The following is a 24350-nucleotide window of genomic DNA, read 5'->3' as shown; positions in this document are numbered from 1 at the left end:
GAGACACTTTGAATAGTGCCTGGCACTTAACAAATGCTATTTAAACATTAGGTGTTTATTATTAATGTAGAGAAATTAAGTTGAAGAGTTGTATAAAGACTGTGTAGTTCCAAACAGCAATCAGCATACTTCTCAATCCCAGACAGACCCCCAATGTTTTGAACTTTATTTACTTATCCGTCTCTTACTGGAAATCAGCAAAGTCAGCTTTAGGTCACGGCTCTCAACTACTCTCCTTAGTATAATCTACTTTAGGGAGCTGTCACGTAGGTAAAAATCGGCTTGCCTCCGGAAAACCTTATTGTCAACTATAAAATCTAAGAGAGAGACGTATCCTCGACATCGCTTTAGCCAACCCGAAGGGCGCTTTCTCCACTCCAGGCACGTTTCCGCAATACTCGCCCTCTTTCCCTCCCTATTCCCGAACCCCGAAGTGTTTTCACGGTTATTTCCGTCAGAGAGAATCCTCCTGCCACCTGAAAGCCTAGGTCAGTGCTACAGCTGGAGGGTGGAGAGTCAATTATGGCTACTCTGACAAAATCCTGACACCCAAGTGGGTTTAAAGATACTCGTGGGGAAACCCGAGCATCCTCGGGAGTGGAGAACACAGCTTACAGCCCGCCCACCTTCCCAACCTTCCGCGCTCTCCGGGCGACGATCCCCGCCCAAGTCCCACAGCACGCCGGGAATTGTAGTTTCCGAAGGCTCGGTCCACCTCAGCGCACGCGTTCTGAGCTCCTTTCGCTCCCCGAAACACTCCCGGATAAGGAAGTGGGCAGGGATGCCACGCGTTCTGCGGGCCGTGTCTCCGGGCTTCTGGGAGTTGTAGTCGTCGGGGGCGGGCGCCGTCGGTAAGGAGACGTAGCTTTGCTTGGGGTCCGCTACCGCAGTTGGTTCCCGGCAGGAGCGGAGGGGTCAGTCTGTACTTCCATCAGCGCCGCACTGCCTCTGAGGCTGAGGAGGCGCTTTCCTCTCCCCGGGCGCTCCCACTCTGGCGCTGGGTGCTCCTTGCCCCGAGGTCCATTTCTCTGCCGAGTCCTCTGCCTCTCCGGTCCATCTCCAAAACCTGGGCTTAGCGGCGACTCGCCTTCCTAGTGACAGGGCCGCGACCTTCTCAAACCCGGTCCCTGCCCTGCGGGGACCTTCCTCATTGCGCCCTCTCCTACTGGTTTCCGCCGCTGCCCCTATTCTCCGCTTGGGCACCCGCTGCGCTCACGCTCCTTCCACTAATTTTTTTTTTTTTTCTTTTTTCCCTCCCCTTTCCTCTGCAGGGATGGAAGCTTCCTGGCGCCAGGTGGCCGGGGGCCGAGGCCGAGCCCGAGGACGGGCCACCGCGGCCCCTTCTTCAGGAAATGGAATCCATCTTCGCGGCGCCGGGGGAGGACAAGAGAAGGGCTCGGTGGGCGCTGCGGGACCTGGCCCCAGCCCCAGAGGAGCCGCGACCCCCGCGGCTGCAGGTAGCTCAGCCGGGCGCAGCCCCGCGGGAGCTGAAGCCCTGCAGACCTCCGTGGCGTGTGGTGCGCAGGGCTCCGGCCCTCAGTTTCACCTGGATGCCTACTAGGCACTTACTAGCCCCTGCCTCCCCGCCCTTACTCCCATTCGCGTCTCTCCTTCTCCCTGGAGACCTGGTTATGGCCCCCACTGCTCAGACCTTCAAGGAAGCTACTCAGTTCGGCATTCTAGGCAGATTCCTAGCATACCTCTTTCCTCTTAATTTTAAAAACTATCGGTCAGCATTACTTCTTTCTCCGCTGTTCTTCTCTTTATTCTTTTTTTTGCCTGAATCCCTAGACCAGAAGTTGCACATTGTGGCCCCGGGGTTCTGATTTAGCCTATAGTTTGGTTTGGTTAACACCGAACCATCTGAATTGGTTGCCAACGGGTTTGGTTTGTTTTTCTTTTCTTTTAAAAAAATCTCGCTAACAACTTTATTTATTTATTTATTTATGTGAAATAGGATAGTGTGGCTTTACCTTTGTGCATGGCAAGAGCCAGTTGCAGAAATTCCGTTTAGATTGGTTTTAGGCACTCCTATTTCACGTGGTCTCTCCTACCTGGGGGCCAGCTGTCATCTTCTCTCTTTGCAAGGTTGCCTGAGTTTAGTAACTTGAATCGTCTATGCCCCGTAAGCACTTGAGCTTGAGGTATTTTTCTCAACTTTGGTTCCTATTCACAAATGTCGTGTCCTTTTTCTTATGTATCTTCTGTGACCTCCTGTGGCATGTCATTATTCTTCATCCGCGGCTCTGTTTTAGTGGAGTCTGAGAATGCACAGGCAACTCTGAATTGTCTGTGCTCATGGAGGATTGCATGAGGCCAAGGGAACAATCCCAGAAAATCATTTTATTTTTATGTTTGGAATGTTTTTTTCATAATGTATTTTTTGAGGGGAGGAGCAAAGTTGAGCTTTGGAGTGCTTTTTCCCCTAAGCTAATTTTTTAAGTTAGGTGGTATTCTCTTCGCTTGGAATTACTGGGTTTATTTTAATTCCAGTGCAGTAAGCATACAGTGTTCTGTTAGTTTCAGGTGTACATAGTTCCTTATGTCACCTGGTGCTCCTCACCACAAGTGCATTTCTTAATCCTCATCACCTGTGTCACCCATACCTCCCACCCACCTCCCCTCTGGTAGCACTTACGATTTATGATCCTGGTGGTGGTGAAATGTGCATGTTGGAGACCAAAAGCAGTTTTGGTAAAGTCTCTTGGATTTTGTGGATGGTAGAAAAGCAAACATTTTTCACGTGGATAATTTGTCTATAAGAAATAATATATAAGGAAGCAGGCTTTGTCATTTTTTCTTGAGATGATCTTATGTGGACACGTTGATAGGGTTATGGATGTTTTTATTACGTCTTCTAATTCAGCCTTTATTTTTTTTTTTTTTTTTTAAAGATTTTATTTATTTATTTGACAGAGAGAAATTACAAGTACACTGAGAGGCAGGCAGAGAGAGAGAGAAGGAAGCAGGCTCCCTGCCGAGCAGAGAGCCCGATGCGGGACTCGATCCCAGGACCCCGAGATCATGACCCGAGCCGAAGGCAGCGGCTTAACCCACTGAGCCACCCAGGCGCCCCCTAATTCAGCCTTTAAAGAAATGTATCCTTACGTGCTGTTTTCCACAACTAATGACATATATCATCTCTCTTACTGCACATCAAGTTTTGAGTCATAATCTCACAGTCATTATTTCTCTCCTAATACTCAAAAGATTCCTATATAGGCACTGTGTGCGTTTTCTTTCAGTTTTACTTGAAATACCGTATAACCCCCAACTAAATTGGCTGCAACAACAAAGGGAAAACATTTCATGAGGAAAATAAAAGATAAAACGTACTTAAGTACAAACGCACCACCAAGATTAAGAAAGCTTATCTTTAGTGGCTCATCAGTTTTAAGCATAAAGTGAATTTAAGTCAGCGATTTACTGTTTTAATTAGTGAATTTAAAATCCTCACAATATGGGCATTAATAAATTCAGATCAATTCAGTATGTTTATGGCTCCTTTCTCAAAACTATGGTTGCTGTTCATAATCGTTTATTAATAGTTAGTACTTGAAGAAAATTCCCCTGGTCCTTGCCCTTAAGGACTTGGGAATATGCTATGAAGTAAAGTTCTTTTTGTGTTGTTATTTAACAAGTAAAAAAAGTGAGAAGTACAGTCAGCTAAAGAGAATAGTAGAAGAATGTATCCGAAATTTATTTAACATTTTTTTTTTGGGATGAAACTGCTGTAGAAACCACATTTTCCATATTGGCAGCATTTTGTGTGGATTATTGTTAAATATGTATGTTTTGTGACCACATTTTAATAAATGCAAAAAGTCCTTAAGCTTTCTAAGAGCCAATTATAAAGATAATGGGTATACAGTGAATCTTTGTGCAAAATCTGTGTTGGGCTGGGCCAGGCCAGGTTAGGCTGTAGTGTGGAAGAGGATTTTTGGAGAAAGCACCCAGTTTAACTGATTCTGAAGGGCTCCCAGTTGGCATGTTTCCCACCTCCTAAAAATCACTGTAATTGGTTTATTTTTAATCATCCCATTTAAATTTTTATTAACATCCTTATTTTGAGGCTGATTAACAGTTTTTTGATACTTCTTTCATACCTTTATAATTTTTAATTGATTTGTTAATTATGGTTTCTAGGACGATTTGCTGCATTTAACAGGATATTTAACAAACATGAAAGTTTTCATTGTGGTAGTATTCTCTTTTGTTGTGTCACTAGAAACTTGAAAATACCTTTTTTGTGCATTATAGTAGAATAGAATGCTCCAAGGAAGATTTTAAACTTATGCTTTTAAGAGATCATTTTGTAGAAACGAAACTAATTTCTTTTTCTTTTAAGCAGAGCTAATGTCTCAGAGGAAATTTGAGGAAATCAAGAAGGCCAATCAAGCTGCGGCCAAAAAACTTGTTGAAGAACACTTTAGCTCCTCTTCTGAAGAAGAAGGAGATGAAGATTTTGAAGGAAAACGGGGAAAAATAGTTGCTAATACGTTTACAAGTTACACTACTCAGACAGGTGCTGTATGGTCTTTTAAATTTTGACTTTTTTTTAAAGTTTTTATATGAATTCCAGTGTGTTAGCATACAGTATAATACTAGTTTCAGGTGTACAATGTAGTGATTCAGCACTTCCATACATCACCCAGTGCTCATCCCATCACCTATTTAATCCTCTGTTACAGTAATCATCAGCTTGTTCTCTATATAGTTAAGAGTCTGTTTCTTGGTTTACCATTTACTCTCCCTGCCCCTTTGCTTGTTTTGTTTCTTAAATTCCATATATGAGTGAAATCATCTGGTATTTGCCTTCCTCTGACTGACTTATTTCACTTAGCATAATATACTATAGCTCCATCCACATTGTTGCAAAAGGCAAAATTTTATTCTTTTTTTTAAGATTTTATTTATTTATTTGACAGACAGAGATCACAAGTAGGCAGAGAGAGAGAGAGAGGGAGGAAGCAGGCTTCCTGCTGAGCAGAGAGCCCGATGCAGGGCTCGATCCCAGGACCCTGAGATCATGACCTGAGCTGAAGGCAGCGGCTTAACCCACCGAGCCACCCAGGTGCCCTTCTGCCCATTTTTTAATTGGATTGTTTTTTGTGTGTTGAGTTTTATAAGTTCTTTGTATATTTTGGATATTAGCCCTCTATCAGGTGTGTCATTTGCAAATATCTTCTTCTATTCCAAAGATTGCCTTTTCATTTTGTTGCTGTGCAGAAGTTTTTTATTTTGATGAAGTCTCAATAGTTTGCTTTTGTTTCCCTTGCCTCAGGTGACATATCTAGTAAGAATTTGCTATGGGCAATGTCAAAGTTACTATGTTTTTCTTTTAAGATTTTAATGGTTTCCTGTCTCACATTTAGGTCTTTCATCCATTTTGAATTTAGTTTTGTGTATGGTGTGAGAAAGTGGTTCAGTTTCATTCTTTTACATATTCCTGTCCCATTTTTCCAACAGCATTTGTTGAAGAGATTGTCTTTTTTTCATTGGGTGTTCTTTCCTGCTCTGTCAGAGATGAATTGAGCATTAAGTTAGGGGTTCATTTCTGGGTTTTCTATCCTGTTCCCCTGATCTATGTGTCTGTTTTTGTGCTAGTACCATACTATTTTGATTATCAGAACTTTGTAGTATGACTCAAAAGTCTGGAATTGTGATACCTCCAACTTTGCTTTTCTTTTTCAAGGTTGCTTTGGTTATTGGGGGTCTTTTGTGGTTCCATACAAATTTTAGGATTGTATATTCTAGCTCTGTGGAAAATGCTGGTGATATGTTGATAGGGATTGCATTAAATGTGTAAACTTCTTTGGGTAATAGGTGTTTTACCAGTATTTCCAATCCATGAGCGTGGATTGTTTTTTATTTCTCTATGTCATCTTTAATTTCTTTCCTTAGTATTTCGTAGTTTTCAGAGTACAGGTACAGGTCTTTCACCTCTTTGGTTAGGTTTTTACCTAGGTATCTGACTAGTTTTGGTCTAATTGTAAATGAAATTGATTGCTTGATTTCTCTTTCTGCTGCTTCATTATTGGTATATAGAAATTCAGCAGATTTCTGCATATTGATTTTGTGTCCTGTGACTTTTCTAAATTCCTGTATCAGTTCTGGAAATTTTTTGGTGGAGTCTTCTGGGTTTTCTCTATAGAGTATCAAGCCATCTACAAATACCGAAAGTCCAAATTCTTTCTTGCCAGTTTAAATGCCTTTTATTTCTATTTGTTGTCTGATTATTGTGGCTAGGCCTTCTAATACTATGTTAAATAACAGTTGTAAGGGTGGACATCCCCATCTTTTTCCTGACCATAGGGAAAAGTTCTCAATTTTCCCTATTAAGGATGATACGAGTTGTAGGCTTTTCATATATGGCCTTTATCATGTTGAGATATGGTTCTTATCCTTTCTTTTATTAATCTAGTGTATCACATTGATTGATTTGTGAATACTGAACCACGCTTCCTGCCCAGGAATAAATCCCACTTGGTCATGGTGACTGATTCTTTTAATGTACTGTTGGATTCGATTTGCTCATATTTTATTGAGAAATTTTGCATTGGTGTTCATCAGGGGTTTCACCTGTAGTTCTCTTTTTTAGTGGTATCTTTATCTGGTTTTGATACGAGGGTAATGTTGGCCTCATAGAATGAATTTGGAAATTTTTCTTCCTTTTCTATTTTCTGAAATCGTTTGAGAAGGATAGGTACTAACTCTTCTCTAAAATGTTTGGTAAAATTTGCCTGTGAAGCCATCTGGCCCTGGGCTTTTATTGGGAGAATTTTTATTCCTGATTTAATTTCTTTGCTGGTTATCTGTCCCAAGTTTTCTATTTCTTCCCGTTTCAGTTTTGATAATTTATATGTTTCTAGGACTTTATCCATTCTTCCAGATTGTGCAATTTGTTGGGATGTAATTTTTCATAATATTCTTTTATAATTCCTTGTATTTCTGTGGTGGTGTTTGTTATCTCTCTCGTTTGTGATTTTATTTATTTATTATGAATCCATTTGTTTATTGTGATTAAGTCCTTTCTTCTTTCTGATAAGTAGCTAGAGGTTTATCAATTTTATTAATTTTTTCAAAGACCCAGCTCCTTGTGTCATTGATAGATTTTTTCTATATCATTTATATATTTCTGCTCTAATCTCTTCTATTTCCTTCCTTCTGCTGGCTTTAGGCTTAATATGCTGTTTTTCTAGCTCCTTTAGGTTGTTTATTTGAGATTTTTCTTGCTTCTTGAGGTAGGCCTGTGTTATATATACTTCCCTCTTGGGACCACTTTTGCTGCATCCCAAAGGTTTTAGACTGTTGAATTTTCATTAGTTTCCATGTGTTTTTTTTAATTTGTTGATTTCATGGTTGACTCATTTATTCTTTAGTAGGATGTTCTTTAACCTCTATGTATTTGTGCTCTTTCCAGATTTTTTCTTGTGTTTAACTTCAAGTTTCTTATTGTGGTCAGAAAATATGCATGGTATGATCTCAGTCTTTTTGTACTTTTTGAGCCTTGATTTGTGTCCTAGTGTATGATCTATTCTGGAGAATGTCCCATGAGCACTTGAAAAGAATGTGTATTCTGTTTTAGGATGGAATGTTCTGAATATATCTGTTCAATCCATGTGTTCCAGTGTGTCATTCAAAGCCATTGTGTCGTCGTTGTTGTTCTGTTAGATGATCTGTCCATTGATATAAGTGGGGTCCCCTACTATTACTATATTATTATCAATTAGTTCCTTTATGTTTGTTATTATTTTGTATATTTGGGTGCTGCCATGTTGGGTGCATAAATATTTACAATTATTAGGTCTTCTTGTTGGATTGTCCCCTTTATTATGATATAATATCTTTCTTCATGTTTTGATAGTCTTTGGTTTAAAGTCTAGTTTTTCCAACATAAGTATTGCTATCCTGGCTTCCTTTTAATGTCCATTTGCATGATAAATGGCTCTCCATTACCTCGCTTTCAATCTGTAGGTGTCGTGAGGTCTAAAATGAGTCTCTTTTAGGCAGAGTATAGTTAGGTCTTGTTTTTCTATCCATTCTGACATGCTGTATCTTTTGATTGGTGTGTTTAGTCCATTTACATTCAGAATAATGATGGATATACATGTATTTAGTGCTGTTTTAATACTTGTTTTGTCATTGTTTCTGGAGATTTTCTCTCATCCTTTCTCATCTTTGTCACTTTTGGTCATTTCACTGGAAGAGTCCCCTTTACTATTTCTTGCAGGGCAGGTTTTGTGGTCCCAAAGTACTTTAGTTTTTGTTTGTCTGGGAAACTCTATCTCTCTTTCTATTGTGACTGATAGACTTGCTGGATAGAGTATTCTTGGCTGCAGATTTTTCCTATTTAGCACTTCGAGTATATCATGCCACTCCCTTCTAGCTTGCCAAGTTTCGGTTGAGAGATCTGTAGCTAGCCTTATGGGTTTTCCCTTGTAAGTTAAGGACTTCTTTTGTTTTGCTTTTTTTAAGATTTTTTCTTTATCTCTGTATTTTGCATATTTAATTGCAATATGTATTGGCATTGACCTGTTTTTTTTTTTTAATTTTGATGGGAGTTCTCTGTGTCTCCTTGTTCTGGATTTCTATCTCCTTACCCAGGTTAGGGAAGTTTTTAGGTATGATTTCCACAAATAAGTTTTCTGTCCCCTTTTCTCTCTTTTCCTTCTTCTGGGACTCCTAGAAGACAAATGTGATGACGTTTGATGGAGTCATTGAATTCTCTAAGTCTAGTCTTATATTTTATAATTCTTCCTCTTGTTCAGTTTCACTGTTTTCCGTTATTTTATCTTCTGTGTCACTTATTTGTTCCTCTGCTTCTTCGAGCCTTGCGTTCATTGCAACAATCCTGTTTCATCTCTGATTCTTCTTTAACTCTTTTATCTCTGCTGTAAGGGTCTCCCTGATGTCTTCCATTCTTTTCTCAAGCCCAATGGTATCCTTATGATTGTTGCTTTAAATTCTCCATCAAGTGTAGTACTTAAATTTATTTCACTTAGGTCCCTGGCTGCGACTTTATCTTGTTCTTTAATTTGGGATTAATTCCTCTGTCTTGGCATTTTGTCTAAGTCTCTGCTTTCTTCTCTGTTAGAAAAGTCCATTATGTTTCCTTCTGAGAATAATGGCTTTATGAAGAAGAAGTCAGATAGTGATGTGTTCTGGGCCTGGTGCTTCAGGCAGTATGTCTGGTGCGAGCTACATGTGCTCTGCTGTTGTGTCTGGGCTGCTGTCTCCTTCTGGCCAGTCCTATGCAGAAACTTTCCTTGCATGCAGTGGGCAGTGTTTGGTCCTTGGCCTGAGTGTGGCAAGTTTGAAGTAGGTGTATTCTGATTTGCTATTTTCAGTGAGATCTGCTACTATTCCATGAGAACTGAAGCCCTGTAGAACTCTTTGGTCAGGAGATGTGGTGTGGGCAGGGGTTCCTGCTGGTCCTCTGGGGAAGGGGCCTGCTGTGCTGGGACTGAGGCAGGCTTGGCTGAGAAGGGAGTTCCACCAGAGTGCAGGCATGTGGGATGTGGTGTAAGCAGGTTAGGGAGCCAGTGTTGGCCTTGTGCTACTTACCACAGGTAGCTGTGTTTATACCGAGGGGTGTGACAGGGAAATGGCACCAGCTGGCTCCTTTATCCCCAGAGAGGCATCTCCAGTGAACACCACCTCTCAGGGAGCACTCTAATAAGAAGGAAGAGGAAATAATTTCCGCTTGTGTGCCCCAGGCACTCTTCAGACCATTGATTTCCATGCTGGCTGCCCAAGGATTGTTTGCCTGCCTTCCCTACAGGAACAGTGCGGTGCCCTCAGGGCTCTATCCCAGCCGGGCCTACTGTTCTTTAAAACTCCAGTCTTTATGCTCCACTGGTTGCAGGAACTCATGAAAATCAGCCCTTCTTGTTTTTCCAGCCAGTGGCTTTGGGGAAATGTTCTTATGCATTCCCCTGGGTGTTTTCTCTCTCTCTCTCTCCTTTCTCCCGACCATGGCTCCCTTTGTAACAAGGGACGTGATCCGTTTCTCCCCTAAGCCACGTCTTTGTCCTTTTAGCTTCTTTGTTGTGGCTCCTTCTCTCCCTTTACTTGTGGAGCTTATTCTGTCAGTCTTCAGGTTGATTTCTGGGGTATTTAAAATGACTGTTTGAAGGAAGAGATGAGTCTATAGTACTCCTACTCTGCTGCCATGTTAGCTTACCTCTAAATTTTGGCTCTTTTGACATCAATGACAATATAACCCTGATTTTTAAAAAACATATTCCATATTCCATATTCTATATGGAATAGTTTTTGCATCTTAAGAATGAGCATTTTTATATTACATAGTTGAAATTTTGTGCATTTTACAATTTGAGTTATATTTTGTAGAACACTAATCTTTCCAGAGAGCAAATAAAATGGCAGTGTCCCTTATAGCCTTAGAAATTCTGATTGTGTAATTGGCAAGTCATTAGAATCTGGGAGGGGGATGCCAGAGCTCCCTGAAATGTGTGGGGTCACGTTGTCCATGGTTATGACTTGGTTGAGCTTGACAACTTTGAAGACCCTCTTAAGTCTACTCTTTTTTGTTTGTTTTTTTTTTTTTTTTTTTTTTTGTTTGTTTGTTTTTTATCACATATTAAATGTGTTTTGGATTCAGTTTCATTTCTTAAGTTTCTCCCTTTATGTTGTATCTTACAACTTCTGATTTAATTTTTTTTTTTTTTTTTTTTAACAAAGTCTTCTCTGGTTTGATGTGTGCAGTATCATTAAATGTTGTTTATATCTGGGTTACTCTTAATACCATACTTAATACCAATTGTTTACAAGTGAGAGGGTCAAATTGATGTTGCTATGAAGGGTTTGGTACTAAGTATAAAAATAGAGTATTTTAAATTTAAGTGTTTGACACTTTCTATATTTTATACTTAATGTTATTATTAGAAAGAAGCTTGCATGTATTGTCAACATTGGTTGCCTCACTATTCTGATGGCATCAAGAGGCCACACACACAATTGTCAGGTAGATTTTCTAAGGAAGTTACCATATCAGCTAAAGAATTAAGATTAGAAGGCTTGAAGTCTGGCTCAACAAAGCTTTTAAAAGCAGCACAATCTAATTGTCACCAAGTCCTGCTGAGTTTTATTTCCTGAGTTTCTTAACAACCCTTCCTTTCCCCACATACTGTTATTGCCTAATTCAGTTCCCTGCAGCCGCTTAGTATTTGGATTAAATTCAAATAACTTTATAAGGTAGATACTACTATTGCTGTTATTACTATTTTTGTTACTATTTTAAAGACGAGAAAACTGAGACAGAAATAGGTAATTTGCTTAAAGTCGTTTTTTGCTTTATCTGCTATAACTCCTCTTAACTGGTACTTCAGGCTTCCAGTCTTGGCTTCTGTGGGCTCAACTTTCTTCAGTTGCCAGAATGATCTTTTTAGAATGTGACTAAAGATGCTAGGCTATCCACTATGACACCTTAGGCAGTATATTTAATCCTGCAGCCAAACTTGAATACAATTTTCAAAGAAATTTTAAATAAATTTTATAAATACAAAGTTGCACCTTATGTTGTTAAAACCTATTCCATCATTTTCCCAAATTTTATGTGCTAGCTGTTAAATTAGGTGAAATTTGACCTTTGAACAACATAGGTTTGAGCTGTGCAAGTCTACTTATATCTGTATTTTTTTCAATAAATGTAGGTATAGTACTGTAAATGCATTTTTAATGATTTTTGTTAATAACATTTCTTTTTTCCTTTGTTTCAGATTTTTATTTAAATTCTAGTTAGGTTTTTTTTTTTTTTTTTTAAGATTTTATTTATTTATTTGACAGAAATCACAAGTAGGCAGAGAGGCAGGCAGAGAGAGAGAGGAGAAAGCAGGCTCCCTGCTGAGCAGAGAGCCAGATGCGGGGCTCCATCCCAGGACCCTGGGATCATGACCTGAGCCGAAGGCAGAGGCTTCAACCCACTGAGCCACCCAGGTGCCCCTAAATTCTAGTTAGTTAACACATATTGCAATATTGGTTTCAGGAGTAGAATTTAGTGATTCATCACTTACATATAACACCCAGTGCTCATCACAACAAATGCCCTCCTTAATCCCATCACCCATCTAGCCCATCCGCCCCCCCCCTCCATCAACCCTGTTTGTTCTCAGTAGTTAAGAGTCTCTTAAGGTTTGCTTCTCTCTCTCTCTCTCTTTTTTCCTTTCCCATATGTTCATCTGTTTTGTTTTTAAATTCTACATGTGAATGAAATCTTACGGTATTTGTCTCTCTCTGACTTACTTCACTTAGCATAATACACTCTAGTTCCATCTACGTTGTTAAAAATGGTAAGACTTCATTCTTTTTGATGGCTGAATAAATGTATTTATGTATTTTATTCTGTATATTCCATTGTGTATGTATATATTATATCTTCTTTATCCATTCATCAGTCATTGGACATTTTGGCCCCTTCCCTAGTTTGGCTGTTGTTGATACTGCTGCTCTAAACATCGGGTTGTATGTGTCCCTTTGAATCTGTATTTTTGTACCCTTTGGGTAAATACCTGGTAGTGCAGTTGCTGGACCGTAGGGAAGCTCTATTTTAACTTTTTGAGGAAACTCCATAGTGTTCTCCAGAGTGGTTGCACCAGTTTCCATTCCCACCGACAATGTAAGAAGGTTCCTCCTTTCTCCACATCCTCTCCAACATCTGTTGTTTCCTGGGTTGCTAATTTTAGCCATTCTAACGGGTGTGACGTGGCATCTCATTGTGGTTTTGACTTGTATTTCTCTGATAATGAGTGATGTCGAACATCTTTTCATGTGTCTGTTATCGATCTAGGTGTCTTCTTTGGAAAAATGTATATTCATGTCTCCTGTCTATTTCTTAACTAGATTGTTTGCTGATAACATTTCATATTCCCTAGTTTACTTTATTGTGAGAATGTAACATGTAATACTTATAGCATACAAATATATATTGTTTCATGCTCTTAGACTTCCGGTCAACAGTAGGCTACTAACTAGTAGTTAAGTTGTAAGGGGTCAAAAGTAATATTCAGATTTGTGACTGCATGGTTGTTTAAAGGTCAGCCATGCATTTGTTAAAGCCCACAATGTTGAAGAGCAAAGTAAACACACAATAGGATTCTTAAGTCTGCTTTTAAGGATACTCTTTAAACTTCAGGGACTTTTTAAAATAAAGCAATAGTCTTCAATAATTTTATAATACTTTATAGTTTGGGAAGTGATTTTATATATATTTTTAATATCCTGAATTATATTTATGTTTATATTATGGTAGAGAAAGTTTTTCTAAGTGCTTGTTTACTTAGATGATTTTAGAAAGTAGAGAATTAGCCAAATGTCATATTTATTTAACTTTTTTCTTGTGACTCAGATTTTAATTTGAACCATTTTATTGCCGTGATAGCTTATGCTGTTAGTCTACTTTTGTTGGAGACTCAGTTCCTCTACTGAGGAATCTTTATTATACTAAAGACACGTAGGTTTATTTCTCTTACGCTAAAGTGACTCAGATTATTGCCTTTTTGGTGTCATATGCTTTTGGGTGGTTTTCAGGCTTTCATTTTGCTGTCACCTGTTATTTCTTCAATCTTCTGGTAGTAACTTTTGCTACAACATAATGTAGTGGTTAAGAGAGCTCACTTTGCAGTCTGACTGAAGTTACTTAATTGTTCGTCCCTCAGTTTTCTCATTTTCTCTGTAAAATGAAGATGAAAATAGCTCATTTCATCCCACTGAAATACAAAAACCTACAGTGCCTACCAAATAAATGCTCAGTAATTGCTTACAGAAAATTATAGTTTAGTGATATTTTCTAAGAAGTTCTAGCTATTTTTTTAAGTGGAAATAATGAACACAATTTAATGAAACAAGTTGATTATAATATAACGACCTCAGGATCATTTCATCCAATGAATTTTCAGTAAGAATATGCTGTGTATCCTGTTTTCTCCTCTAGGATTTTGATGGATTCCTGTCTCATCCATTGAGGTCTTTCATCCATTTTGAGTCTATTTTTGTGTATGGTGTAAAGAAATGGTCCAGTTTCATTCATCTGCATGTGGCTGTCCAATTTTCCCAGCACCATTTTTTGAAGAGACTGTCTTTTTTCCACTGAACATTCTTTCCTGCTTTGTCAAAGATTAATTGACCCTAGAGTTGAAGGTCCATTTCTGGGCTCTCTGTTCTGTTCTGTTGATCTGTGTGTCTGTTTTTGTGCCAGTACCTATAGTTTTGATGATTACAGCTTTGTAATAGAGCCTGAAGCCCAGAATTGTGATGCTGCCAACTTTTTTCAACATTACTCTGGCTATTCGGGGTCTTTCTGGTTCGATATAAATTTTAAGATTATTTCCTCCATTTCTTTGAAAAAAGTTGATGGTATTTTGATAGGGATTGCATTAAATGTGTAGATTGCTCTAGGTAGCATAGACATTTTCACAATATTTGCTCTTCCAATCCATGAGCATGGAATGTTTCCGATGTCTTTGTGTCTTTTTCAATTTCTTTCATGTGTACGTTACAGTTTTCTGAGTACAGGTTCTTTGCCTCTTTGGTTAGGTTTATTGCTAGGTATCTTACGATTTGGGGTGCAGCTGGAAATGGGATCAACTCCTTAATTTCTCTTTCTTCTGTCTTGTTAGTGTATAGAAATGCAGCTGATTTCTGTGCATTGATTTTATAACCTAACAATTTACTGAATTCCTGTATGAGTTCTAGCAGTTTTGGAGTGGAGTCTTTTGGGTTTTCCACATAAAGTATCATATCATCTGCAAAGAGTGAGAGTTTGACTTCTTTTTTGCCGATTTGAATGTCTTTTATTTCTTTTTGTTGTCTGATTACTGAGGCTAGAACTTCTAGTACTATGTTGAATAACAGTTCTTCCTAGAAACATTGCCAAAGGCAAGGGAAACAAGGGCAAAAAATGAGCTATTCAGACTTCATCAAGATCAAAAGCTTTTGCACAGCAAAGGAAACAGTCAACAAAACCAAAAGACAACTCACAGAATGGGAGAAGATATTTGCAAATGACATATCAGATAAAGGGCTAATATCCAAAATCTGTAAAGAACTTATCAAACTCAACACCCAAAGAACAAAGAATCTAATCAATCAAGAAATGGGCAGAAGACATGAACAGGCATTTCTGCAAAGAAGACATCCAGATGGCCAATAGACATATGAAAAAGTGGTCAACATCACTCGGCATCAAGGAAATACAAATCAAAACCACAGTGAGATACCACCTGACACCAGTCAGAATGGCTAAAATTAACAAGTCAGGAAATGACAGATGTTGGCAAGGATGTGGAGAAAGAGAAACCCTCCTACACTGTTGGTGGGAATGCAAGCTGGTGCAGCCATTCCTGAAAACAGTATAGAGGTTCCTCAAAAAGTTGAAAACAGAGGTACCCTACAGCCCAGCAATTGCACTATTGGGTATTTACCCTAAAGATACAAATGTGATTTAAGGGGACACATGCACCCAAATGTTTATAGCAGCAATGTCTATAATAGCCTAACTATGGAAAGAACCTAGATGTCCATCAGCAGATGAATGGTTAAAGAATATGGGGTATATATATACAGTGGAATACTATGCAGCCATTAAAAACCCTGAAATCTTGCCATTTACAATGACGTGGATGGAACTAGAGGGTATTATGCTAAGTGAAATAAGTCAGTCAGAGAAAGGCAGTTATCATATCTCTCTGATATGAGGAATTTGAGAGGCAGGGTGGGAGGTTTTGAGGGGCAGGAAGGGAAAAATGAAACAAGATGGTGCTGGGGAGGGAGACAAAACCATAAGAGATTCTTAATCTCAGGAAACAAACTGAGGGTTGCTGGGGGTGTGTGGGGGTGGGATAGGATGGCTGGGTTAGTACATCAGGGAGGGTATATGCTATGGTGAGTGCTGTGAATTGTCTAAGACTGATGATTTCACAGTCCTGTAGCCCTGAAACAAATAATACATTATATGTTACTGAAAAAAAGCCAAAAAAAAAAAAAAAAGGAATGTGCAATGTATCAACACACATTTATTATACTTATGCTAAAGGGCTCTGCTGAGCTTAGACTTTGCAAGTTCTTTCACTTTGCTTGTAGGTATGCTTTCTCTTGTAACTTGACATCCTGCTGCTCTTGCCCACGTCTCTGTCCTCCACCAAAGTGGTTAAGGACTGTACAGCAATAAAAGCAAGTATGTTCTCAGAGAGGGCTGAAGTACTGTTTTTGAATTAAGGACATTTGATCTAATGCATGGACTTTGTGACCTCTTGGCAGCTCATTAGTTGCTTTTTTTTTTAAACTTCTCATTTTTCAGCTGTATATCGAATAATTGATAATGGCTACAATTCTCACTGGGGTGCTATTTATTGAGTCTGTGTTATTTTCAGATGTTGCTTAACATGAGTTTTCGATTTTTTAAATTTCAAGATGGAGATATGCGTGAATTAGAGCGAACAAGACAGTATGTACACGAAGCTTTCCAAGCAGGGGCTATGACATGCTTAATTTGTATTGCTTCAGTGAAGAGAAACCAAGCAGTAAGTTCTTCCCTTTATCTATATTAATGCATCTCCCCAAAATATCTTATTTTGCATTTATTATATTTCGCCATTTATTATTCTTTTATTTTTGTTCAAAAGCACTTCATTTGAGAATTTTATTTATGAATAGTCATTTTATAAATCTGTAATTTGAAAAAAATTACCTCTAAATGAGCAGCCAATCTTTTTAGCACTGTTAATGTAAGTGAAGCAAATATCTTCAGTTTTAATGCACGTGTTAATTTGATAAAGCACCGCATCTGCACTTTAGGGATTCCCACAAATACTGAAATGTTGAAATGGACTAAATTTCACTACTTTCAGCAGGTTTTAAAAAAGGGAAATATGGTCCCTGCCTTGAAGGAAATAGAACCTAGTCATGATACTTAATAGTTTATTAGTGAGCTTCTCTGGTGTTTCTTGTGTTGAAGACACTCCAGAAAATAGCTGGGGTCACTGGGGAGAGATGGATTCAGATATAAGTCATGTATTTGGAGGTGCTATGGTCTAATGTGAAGTTATTCATATGTAAATTTAAAAGGGCATTAAAGACACAATTAAGGAGAAATAATGACAATATGGTAGACTCAGTGTTTAGACTCAGAATAATCTATTGTAGCAGCATTGCCTAGACAAAATCAGGCCGAACAAATTGAGTTGGTTGTGTCATGTAGAGTGAATCAGAAATTTTACATAGATTGGATAGGGTAGATGTGGATGCATGGGCCTTTGGTGTCTAGAGTCACATCTGGTTGGCTTACTCTGATTTCTGCTAGTGGATGAATAGTCACTCTGCATGTGCTTATAGTCCCACCTTAAACATTTGCTGTGTGTGTAGATTGATTGATTGATTGATTGATTGATTTAATTTCTTTTCAGTGTACCAGAATTCATTGTTCATGCACCACACCCAGTGTTGCATGCAATACATCCCCTCCATAATACCCACCACCAGGCTCACCACACCTCCCACCGCCCGCCCCTTCAAAACCCTCAGATTGTTTTTCAGAGTCCATAGTTTCTCATGATTCTTCTCCCCCTCCAATTTCCCCCAACTCCCTTCTCCTCTCCATCTCCACATGTCCTCCATGTTATTTCTTATGTTCCACAAGTAAGTGAAACCATATGATAACTGACTCTCTCTGCTTGACTTATTTCACTCAGCATAATACCTTCCAGTCCCATCCATGTTGATGCAAAAGTTGGGTATTCATCCTTTCTGATGGAGGCATAACACTCCATAGTGTATATGGACCACATCTTCCTTATCCATTCGGCCATTGAAGGGCGTCTCGGTTCTTTCCACAGTTTGGTGACTGTGGCCATGATTTATTTATTTTTTAACCTTAATCTTTTCTCCTTGGGATTTCTTAGGTAGTACACAGGAATCGTGCACAAACACAAGAGCGTTAATGTCCCCTTTCTTCCACATGGAATTAATTGGCAGATGAGTGTCCCACCCTTCTCTCCAGTAGGGGTTGGAGCTGGGATAGTTTGAGATGTGTTTTACATGGTTCTTCAGCAGGTCCATAACAGGATTGAACTTTGGCCCTTAGCAATAATCAGCTCAACAATATACCATTTATTGGTATTTCCTCTTCCCTACCTTATCCCCTCATTGTTGCATCCCAGTTCTTTTCTCAGGCACTGCTTTGGGGTAACTCAACTGGGAAATTGCCTTCTTTTTTTTAATGCTTCTGCCAGCTTATGCATTATGCTATATGTGTGATTTTATTGAGTAGTTGTGAAATGTTGTAATGAAAGGAGAACTGATTTTTGTCATTGAATGCTGTCAGGCTTTAAAAATTAATTTACTATTATTAAGTTTAAAAATATATATATTCCTAACCTTTTTGCTCATTTAATTTTTGGTTTAGCACTAAGTGCTAGACTAATAGATTTTATATAACGAAAGGGCTATATACAGATATGTACATAATATATTTCAAGATTCCTCTGTAGAATTATTTATCATTAGAAATAACCTAAATGTCCGGTGAGAAATTGGTTAAATTATGATATATAAATCTATATGATATACAGCTATAAATACCATGTATGAACATATTTAATAATGGTAAGTGCTTATAGTATATTAAAAGACTATAAAGTTACATATCAATTTATACAGCATGACCTTATTTTTAACAAGTATGAAATATATACCAAAACATTTGGAGGTCATCCAGAATGTTAGTAGTTAGTGATTTCTAGCTAAATGATTCTAGGTAATTAATATTTTTATTTAAAGTGTTCTAAACTGAAATTTTTATGGAGAGCAGTTCTTCTATTAGACTGGAAGGAAAAATTTTTTTCTTTAGTCCTTGCATAGCTCTTCAAAATAGTGTGTCACTCGCTTTAAAGTAGTGTAGGGTTATCGAAGAAAATCATTGCATACATGTTAATTTCTGATACCTTTTTCTTAGGTTTGGAGCTGTTCAGGATGTTTCTGTATATTTCACATGCCCTGTATCCAGAAGTGGGCTAAAGATAGCCAATTTCTGGTATCTTCTTTGACGGATGACGATTTTGGAAAGAGAGACTATCCTTGGCCATGGTAACTTTCTGCTAATTTAGTTGGAATAGTAAGTTGTAAAATAAAAGGAAATTGTAGGTCCTGAGTTACCTTATTGGCAGTTTCAGGATCCATGTTGGGTCTTCAGTTAATTTGGTTTGTGGAGTTATAGTACTTTGGTCATGGCTTCTGTTTTTTCCAATTTGTATAACTACTTGTTCCTTTCAAAAACCAATAAATCATTCAGTCTTTACTTTTTCTTCTGCCAAACACTTCCTTAATTATCTTTCTTTAGGAACTTCCATTTCTTTAAAATTCTTTAGGACTAGAATCCTTTGTAATTCTGGTACTTCTTTTCTGGAGTTACTGTTGGTATACATTAGTTAGTATCACTTGGTACAAGTCTGCCATCTAATGTATTTTGATTATAGGCTTCCCAATTTTATCTTTGAAATCTCTCAAACTGCAGGTGTATATTAGTCAGTCTTACTAGTTTTTCCACATTAATTTCATTAGTATGGCTTACTTTGGGTGAATATTTGATTGTGAACTCCTGTTATATTTCTAGAAAGAGTTGGGGAGTGGAAAATTTTTATCTCTGCTAAATAAAGATAATAAAAAATTTATCCATACTGGCAGCTCGGAGGGTAGATTGACTGTCAAGGTAATGAAGAATATACTTCAGGGGTTCTGTGTTCATATAAATATTCACTTTTGTAACTAATTTTGTATTTTTAACAGAGGCCCCTATATTGTATAAGATTCAGACCTCAGAAAGCCTGGATCTGTATCAAACCTCCCCTTTTTACTACAAATACTGACACATTTGTAAAATTTTGGTGGTGTAGTGGTTTTGGTTGTTTTTTGTTTTTTTTTTTTTTAAGTAGGCTCCAGGCTTAACTGTCTGAGCCACTCAGGCTCCCCTGTGGTAGTGTAGTTTTTCAAAAACATTTTAGACATAATAGTTTCTTTGAAAAATAATTCTTAGAATTCTGTGAGGGTTTTTATTCCCATGTTAATGGGTTATTGAAATTGATGAAGCAAAACGATATGTTCAGGCTTCTCTTACTCTGAAGTGGTGAAGGCAGGATTTGAAACCTAGGATTTCTGGCTTTTAAATTCAGTGCTTTTCAGTTCTTCTGAGTTGTCTTTTATAATACTATTTTTATAGATACTATTGTTTTGTTTGCATTGGATATTAGCTTCTGTGAAACGGTTTAAAATTTTAGAGACTGTATTTTTTTTGCTACTGTATATTTTTTTATTTATGGGAGCATTTCAGTGTTCAATAGGTACAAAATTAAACTAGCTATTCAGACTCAATTTTAGAGATCTAAACCTTATGCATACTTTTTTTTTTTTTAAAGATTTTATTTATTTATTTGACAGAGATCACAGTAGGCAGAGAGGCAGGCAGAGAGAGAGGGGGAAGCAGGCTCCTTGCTGAGCAGAGAGTCCGATGCAGGGCTCGATCCCAGGACGCTGGGATCATGACCTGAGCCGAAGGCAGAGGCTTTAGCCCACTGAGCCACCCAGGTGCCCCTTATGCATACTTTTTATCACCCTTGCTCACCTCATTCTGTTTTAAGTGGTCATTTTGCCACATTGCTAGAAAGTACCAGTTAAAAGGGGAATGAACTACTCTTAAATCTGAAAAACAAAAAATTGAATCAGCTATGTTTTATATTTTTTAAGAAAATTAGTGACTGTTCTGGATTTGTTTAATCCTCATCAAGATGGAACTAGAACTTGATACAAATATTAGTAGTTTTAAGTTAGTTGTTCAGTAGAATTCAAACATTTATTTTTTTTTTTTTATTTTTTTTTTTTAAAGATTTTATTTATTTATTAGAGAGAGAGAGGGAGAGAGAGTGAGCACAGGCAGACAGAATGGCAGGCAAAGGCAGAGGGAGAAGCAGGCTCCCTACCAAGCAAGGAGCCCGATGCGGGACTCGATCCCAGGACGCTGGGATCATGACCTGAGCTGAAGGCAGCTGCTTAACCAACTGAGCCACCCAGGCGCCCCGAATTCAAACATTTAAAATGCTGAAATGTTTCTGCTAAGATACTGCTTGCTTATTTATGACATTGACATAATTACATTTTCTTATTGCATGCCATTACTTTAAATAAAACACATTTTACACATAATGCCCTTAGCCTCTCTCTCAGTCTCCTAGAACAATTTAGCCTCACTGTCAATAGGCAGTATTAAGGTGTTGTGAGTTGCTTTTTAGCCATCCATATCTAGGCGTATTTAAAGTCTATATCCCCTTCCACTTTAGCTTAGAGGAATGTAGACATTTTTCCCTTATAACTTCCAACAAAATAATTTAGTTATTTATTCTAGATGAGACATGGTATTTTGTTTTTGATTTTTGATTATTAAAAAAATTGTTTGATTACAAAAAGAAGTATCTTTGGTTGTTTTGAATATTTATATGGCGTTTATTTGGAAACGGAACATGGTCTTAGAGGTGCCTGGGTGGCTCATTTGGTTAAGTATCTGCCTTCAGCTCAGCTCATGATCCCGGAGTTGCGGGACCGAGCCCCGCATCACACTCCCTGTCCAGCAGGGAGTCTGCTTCTTCCTCTTACCTCACCCCGCTCATGTTTTCTCTCACTCTCTCTGTCTTTCTCTCAAATAAATAAAATCTTTAAAAAAAAAAAGGATGTGGTTACAGGACAATGAAAATATATAAATGATACAAACGAAAGTGATTACGTGAGACTTTTTCCCGTATATTACACTAGCTATATTCGTTTGTCTGGGGAGTAGTAGGGATTAGAACATCTTTTTAGAATGAAGAGATCCATGGTCTACAAGTGAATTTGATAGGACTGAAAGTTTTATTTTAATCGTGCCAGGTAAAAAAATCTTTCTGCTGTAGCAGAGAAAATGAAATAATATTTTATCTTTTCTTTGATTTAAGCACATTTGTTATATATCTATTTTGTATTAGATGTTGAGAAATTATTTTCCCCTTCAATTCTAAATTGTAGTCATGTTTCTTGCTGCTGTATTGCCTACCTATAATCTGGTTTCTGTCTTCTGTTTGCTGTTGCTAGTATATTTTACTTATTTGCAGGTGACCCAACAAGCTTTTAAAATATTGAGCTTTATAAAAATTGGAATGATGACCTCAAGAATAAAGTTCATTTGCTTAGTAGAAAGCTAGTGTTGCTTTCTTTTTGTAGTTTCATTCTAACTATGTTTAATACAGTAGGAACTAACCACATGTGGTTATTTAAATTTTGAAAAATTGTGGTGAATTCTGTTTCTTCCTCACTTGTATATATTAGCCACGTTTTAAGTGCTCACTGGTCATATGTGGCTAAGGGCTACTTGTCTGGACATGGTAGATATAGAATGATTCCTTCATCTTATATTATATTGGACAGAGCTACTCTAGATGGTTGAAATTGATTTTTGTAAAATCTTGTTTCTTATTTGTTTAAAGATGGAGCAGAGGGTACATTTATAGAGTTAATTGAGTATACTCTACTCCTAAGTATGTTCATAGTCCTGTTTCTCTTGTCACTTTTAAAAATGAAATTAATTTCAGTAATTTCCTTCTTTTTTGTAGTCCAAAATGTAGGTTCGAATACAAACGATCTGACACACCTAGTAGGTACTACTGCTATTGTGGAAAAGTAGAAGACCCACCTCTAGATCCGTGGCTTGTGCCTCATTCATGTGGCCAAGTATGTGAGAGAGAATTTAAACCTCCTTGTGGCCATAAGTGTTTACTCCTCTGTCATCCAGGTGAGTTAAATATTATATTTATAACTATTTGTGGGTGGTTATTTCTTATGTTGAGGCAGAAAAAAAATTGTCAAAGTTTAATTCAGATCTCAAGTTTACGTAAGAAGGTATTAGAAAAAGATAATAGAAGATATTATAACTCCGCACCAATTTTATAAAGCTCAGTGTTTTAAAGTGTCAGTAAAGAAAGCTTTACAAATTACTGATACGTGTAGGAATTGAAAGTTTGAAATTTTGATTCATGAGGTTTTTTCTTCCCCTTTCATTGGATTCTAGGTCCCTGCCCTCCTTGTCCCAAGATGGTCACAACTACTTGTTTCTGTAAAAAAGCAAAACCTATACCTCGTAGGTGCAGTGCTAAGGAATGGGCCTGTCAGCTGCCATGTGGGCGGAAGTTGCTTTGTGGACAGCATAAGTGTGAAAATCCTTGTCATGCAGGTAAAAATGTCCTACCTGTTGGGTGTTCACAACTTTTTAAGTAAAAATCAAAGCAGTCTTTCTTAGTTTTGTAATGTTTCTGTGCTAATGTATCATTGCAATTTTAGGAAATTGTCCGCCTTGTCCGAGAGTTAGTAGACAGAAGTGTGTCTGTGGGAAACAAGTAGCTGAAAGGAGCTGTGCGAGTCCACTGTGGCACTGTGATCAAGTGAGTGCATAGGCTTTTGGAGGGGTGGGTGTTAAAGAATGCAGAAAGCGTAAACAATTTGAGATGCTAATTGGGTTTAGCTGGATAAATGGAAGAAGAGCAAACCAAATGAATTATATTCATGTTTTAGGAAACTATTTTCCAATTTAATGTAACTTTAATTATTGGAGGACATTTTTTCTTTTCAAATGAATAGCTATTTGTTGACTTTCAGATTCAATACCTATGTACTCTGCTTCTTGCTATATCTCTCCTTCCTTGTCATTCCTTTCTCTTCAACTAACACCACTTCCTTCCTGAGTTAATCCAGTTGAGGAAGTAGGGTTTTGTAGATTGTCCTAGAATTGACAGGGTTTTAGTATCATTTAGAAATCTTTGGTAGATGGTCATATGAAGCTATATGTACTTTTTCCCCTTTATTTTAAAAACACACTCTTTGGCACATAGGAAATATGTGTGTATATGTTTGTATGCATGCATGTGTGTGTGTGTGTGTGTGTGTGGTACCTATATAAAATATAGCGCATATTGTGAAGAACATAAAGAAGTGGCCTGTGATTGAAAAATGGATTAGGTCATGCACAAAAGACTTTTTGTTGACTTTGAAGTTTTATGTGCTTATTGCATTTTATTTTAGGTATGTGGAAAAACATTGCCATGTGGTAATCATACATGTGAGCAGATTTGCCATGTTGGTGCTTGTGGAGAATGTCCTCGGTCTGGGAAAAGGTTCTGTCCATGTCAGAAGTCAAGTAAGACTTTTTTTAAACCTTTAGTGGGAAATGATTATTTCTCATGTTCACTTAGAGTACATCCCTAATTAAATTAGATTTCTGTGGAAGTTCATAATGTAATTTCAATAAAAATGTCAATTTTATA

At 37.8% G+C, this 24350-nt stretch overlaps 1 protein-coding gene across 5 annotated transcripts in view; it reads left to right on the top strand.

Moving 5' to 3' along the window:
* NFXL1 (nuclear transcription factor, X-box binding like 1) overlaps positions 1-24350 on the top strand; it is a 76474-nt gene continuing 52124 nt past the window's right edge. The window contains exons 1-9 of one of the 5 annotated variants that reach the window (XM_059383480.1): positions 1-914; positions 1272-1457; positions 4349-4525; positions 16432-16541; positions 18971-19101; positions 22647-22825; positions 23102-23263; positions 23371-23471; positions 24109-24223. In XM_059383480.1, coding sequence (XP_059239463.1) covers positions 1274-1457; positions 4349-4525; positions 16432-16541; positions 18971-19101; positions 22647-22825; positions 23102-23263; positions 23371-23471; positions 24109-24223 — 1159 coding nt within the window. In that variant the 5' untranslated portion in view covers positions 1-914; positions 1272-1273. Of the gene's footprint in view, positions 1019-1271; positions 1458-4348; positions 4526-16431; positions 16542-18970; positions 19102-22646; positions 22826-23101; positions 23264-23370; positions 23472-24108; positions 24224-24350 lie in introns of all 5 variants that reach the window. The other 4 variants (XM_059383456.1, XM_059383449.1, XM_059383463.1 and 1 more) reach the window with 4 other exon arrangements.

Source organism: Mustela nigripes, chromosome 1 (genome assembly GCF_022355385.1).
Source record: "Mustela nigripes isolate SB6536 chromosome 1, MUSNIG.SB6536, whole genome shotgun sequence".
In the NCBI taxonomy this organism is placed as follows: Eukaryota; Metazoa; Chordata; class Mammalia; order Carnivora; family Mustelidae; genus Mustela; species Mustela nigripes.
This window is presented reverse-complemented; position numbering and strand designations above follow the sequence as displayed.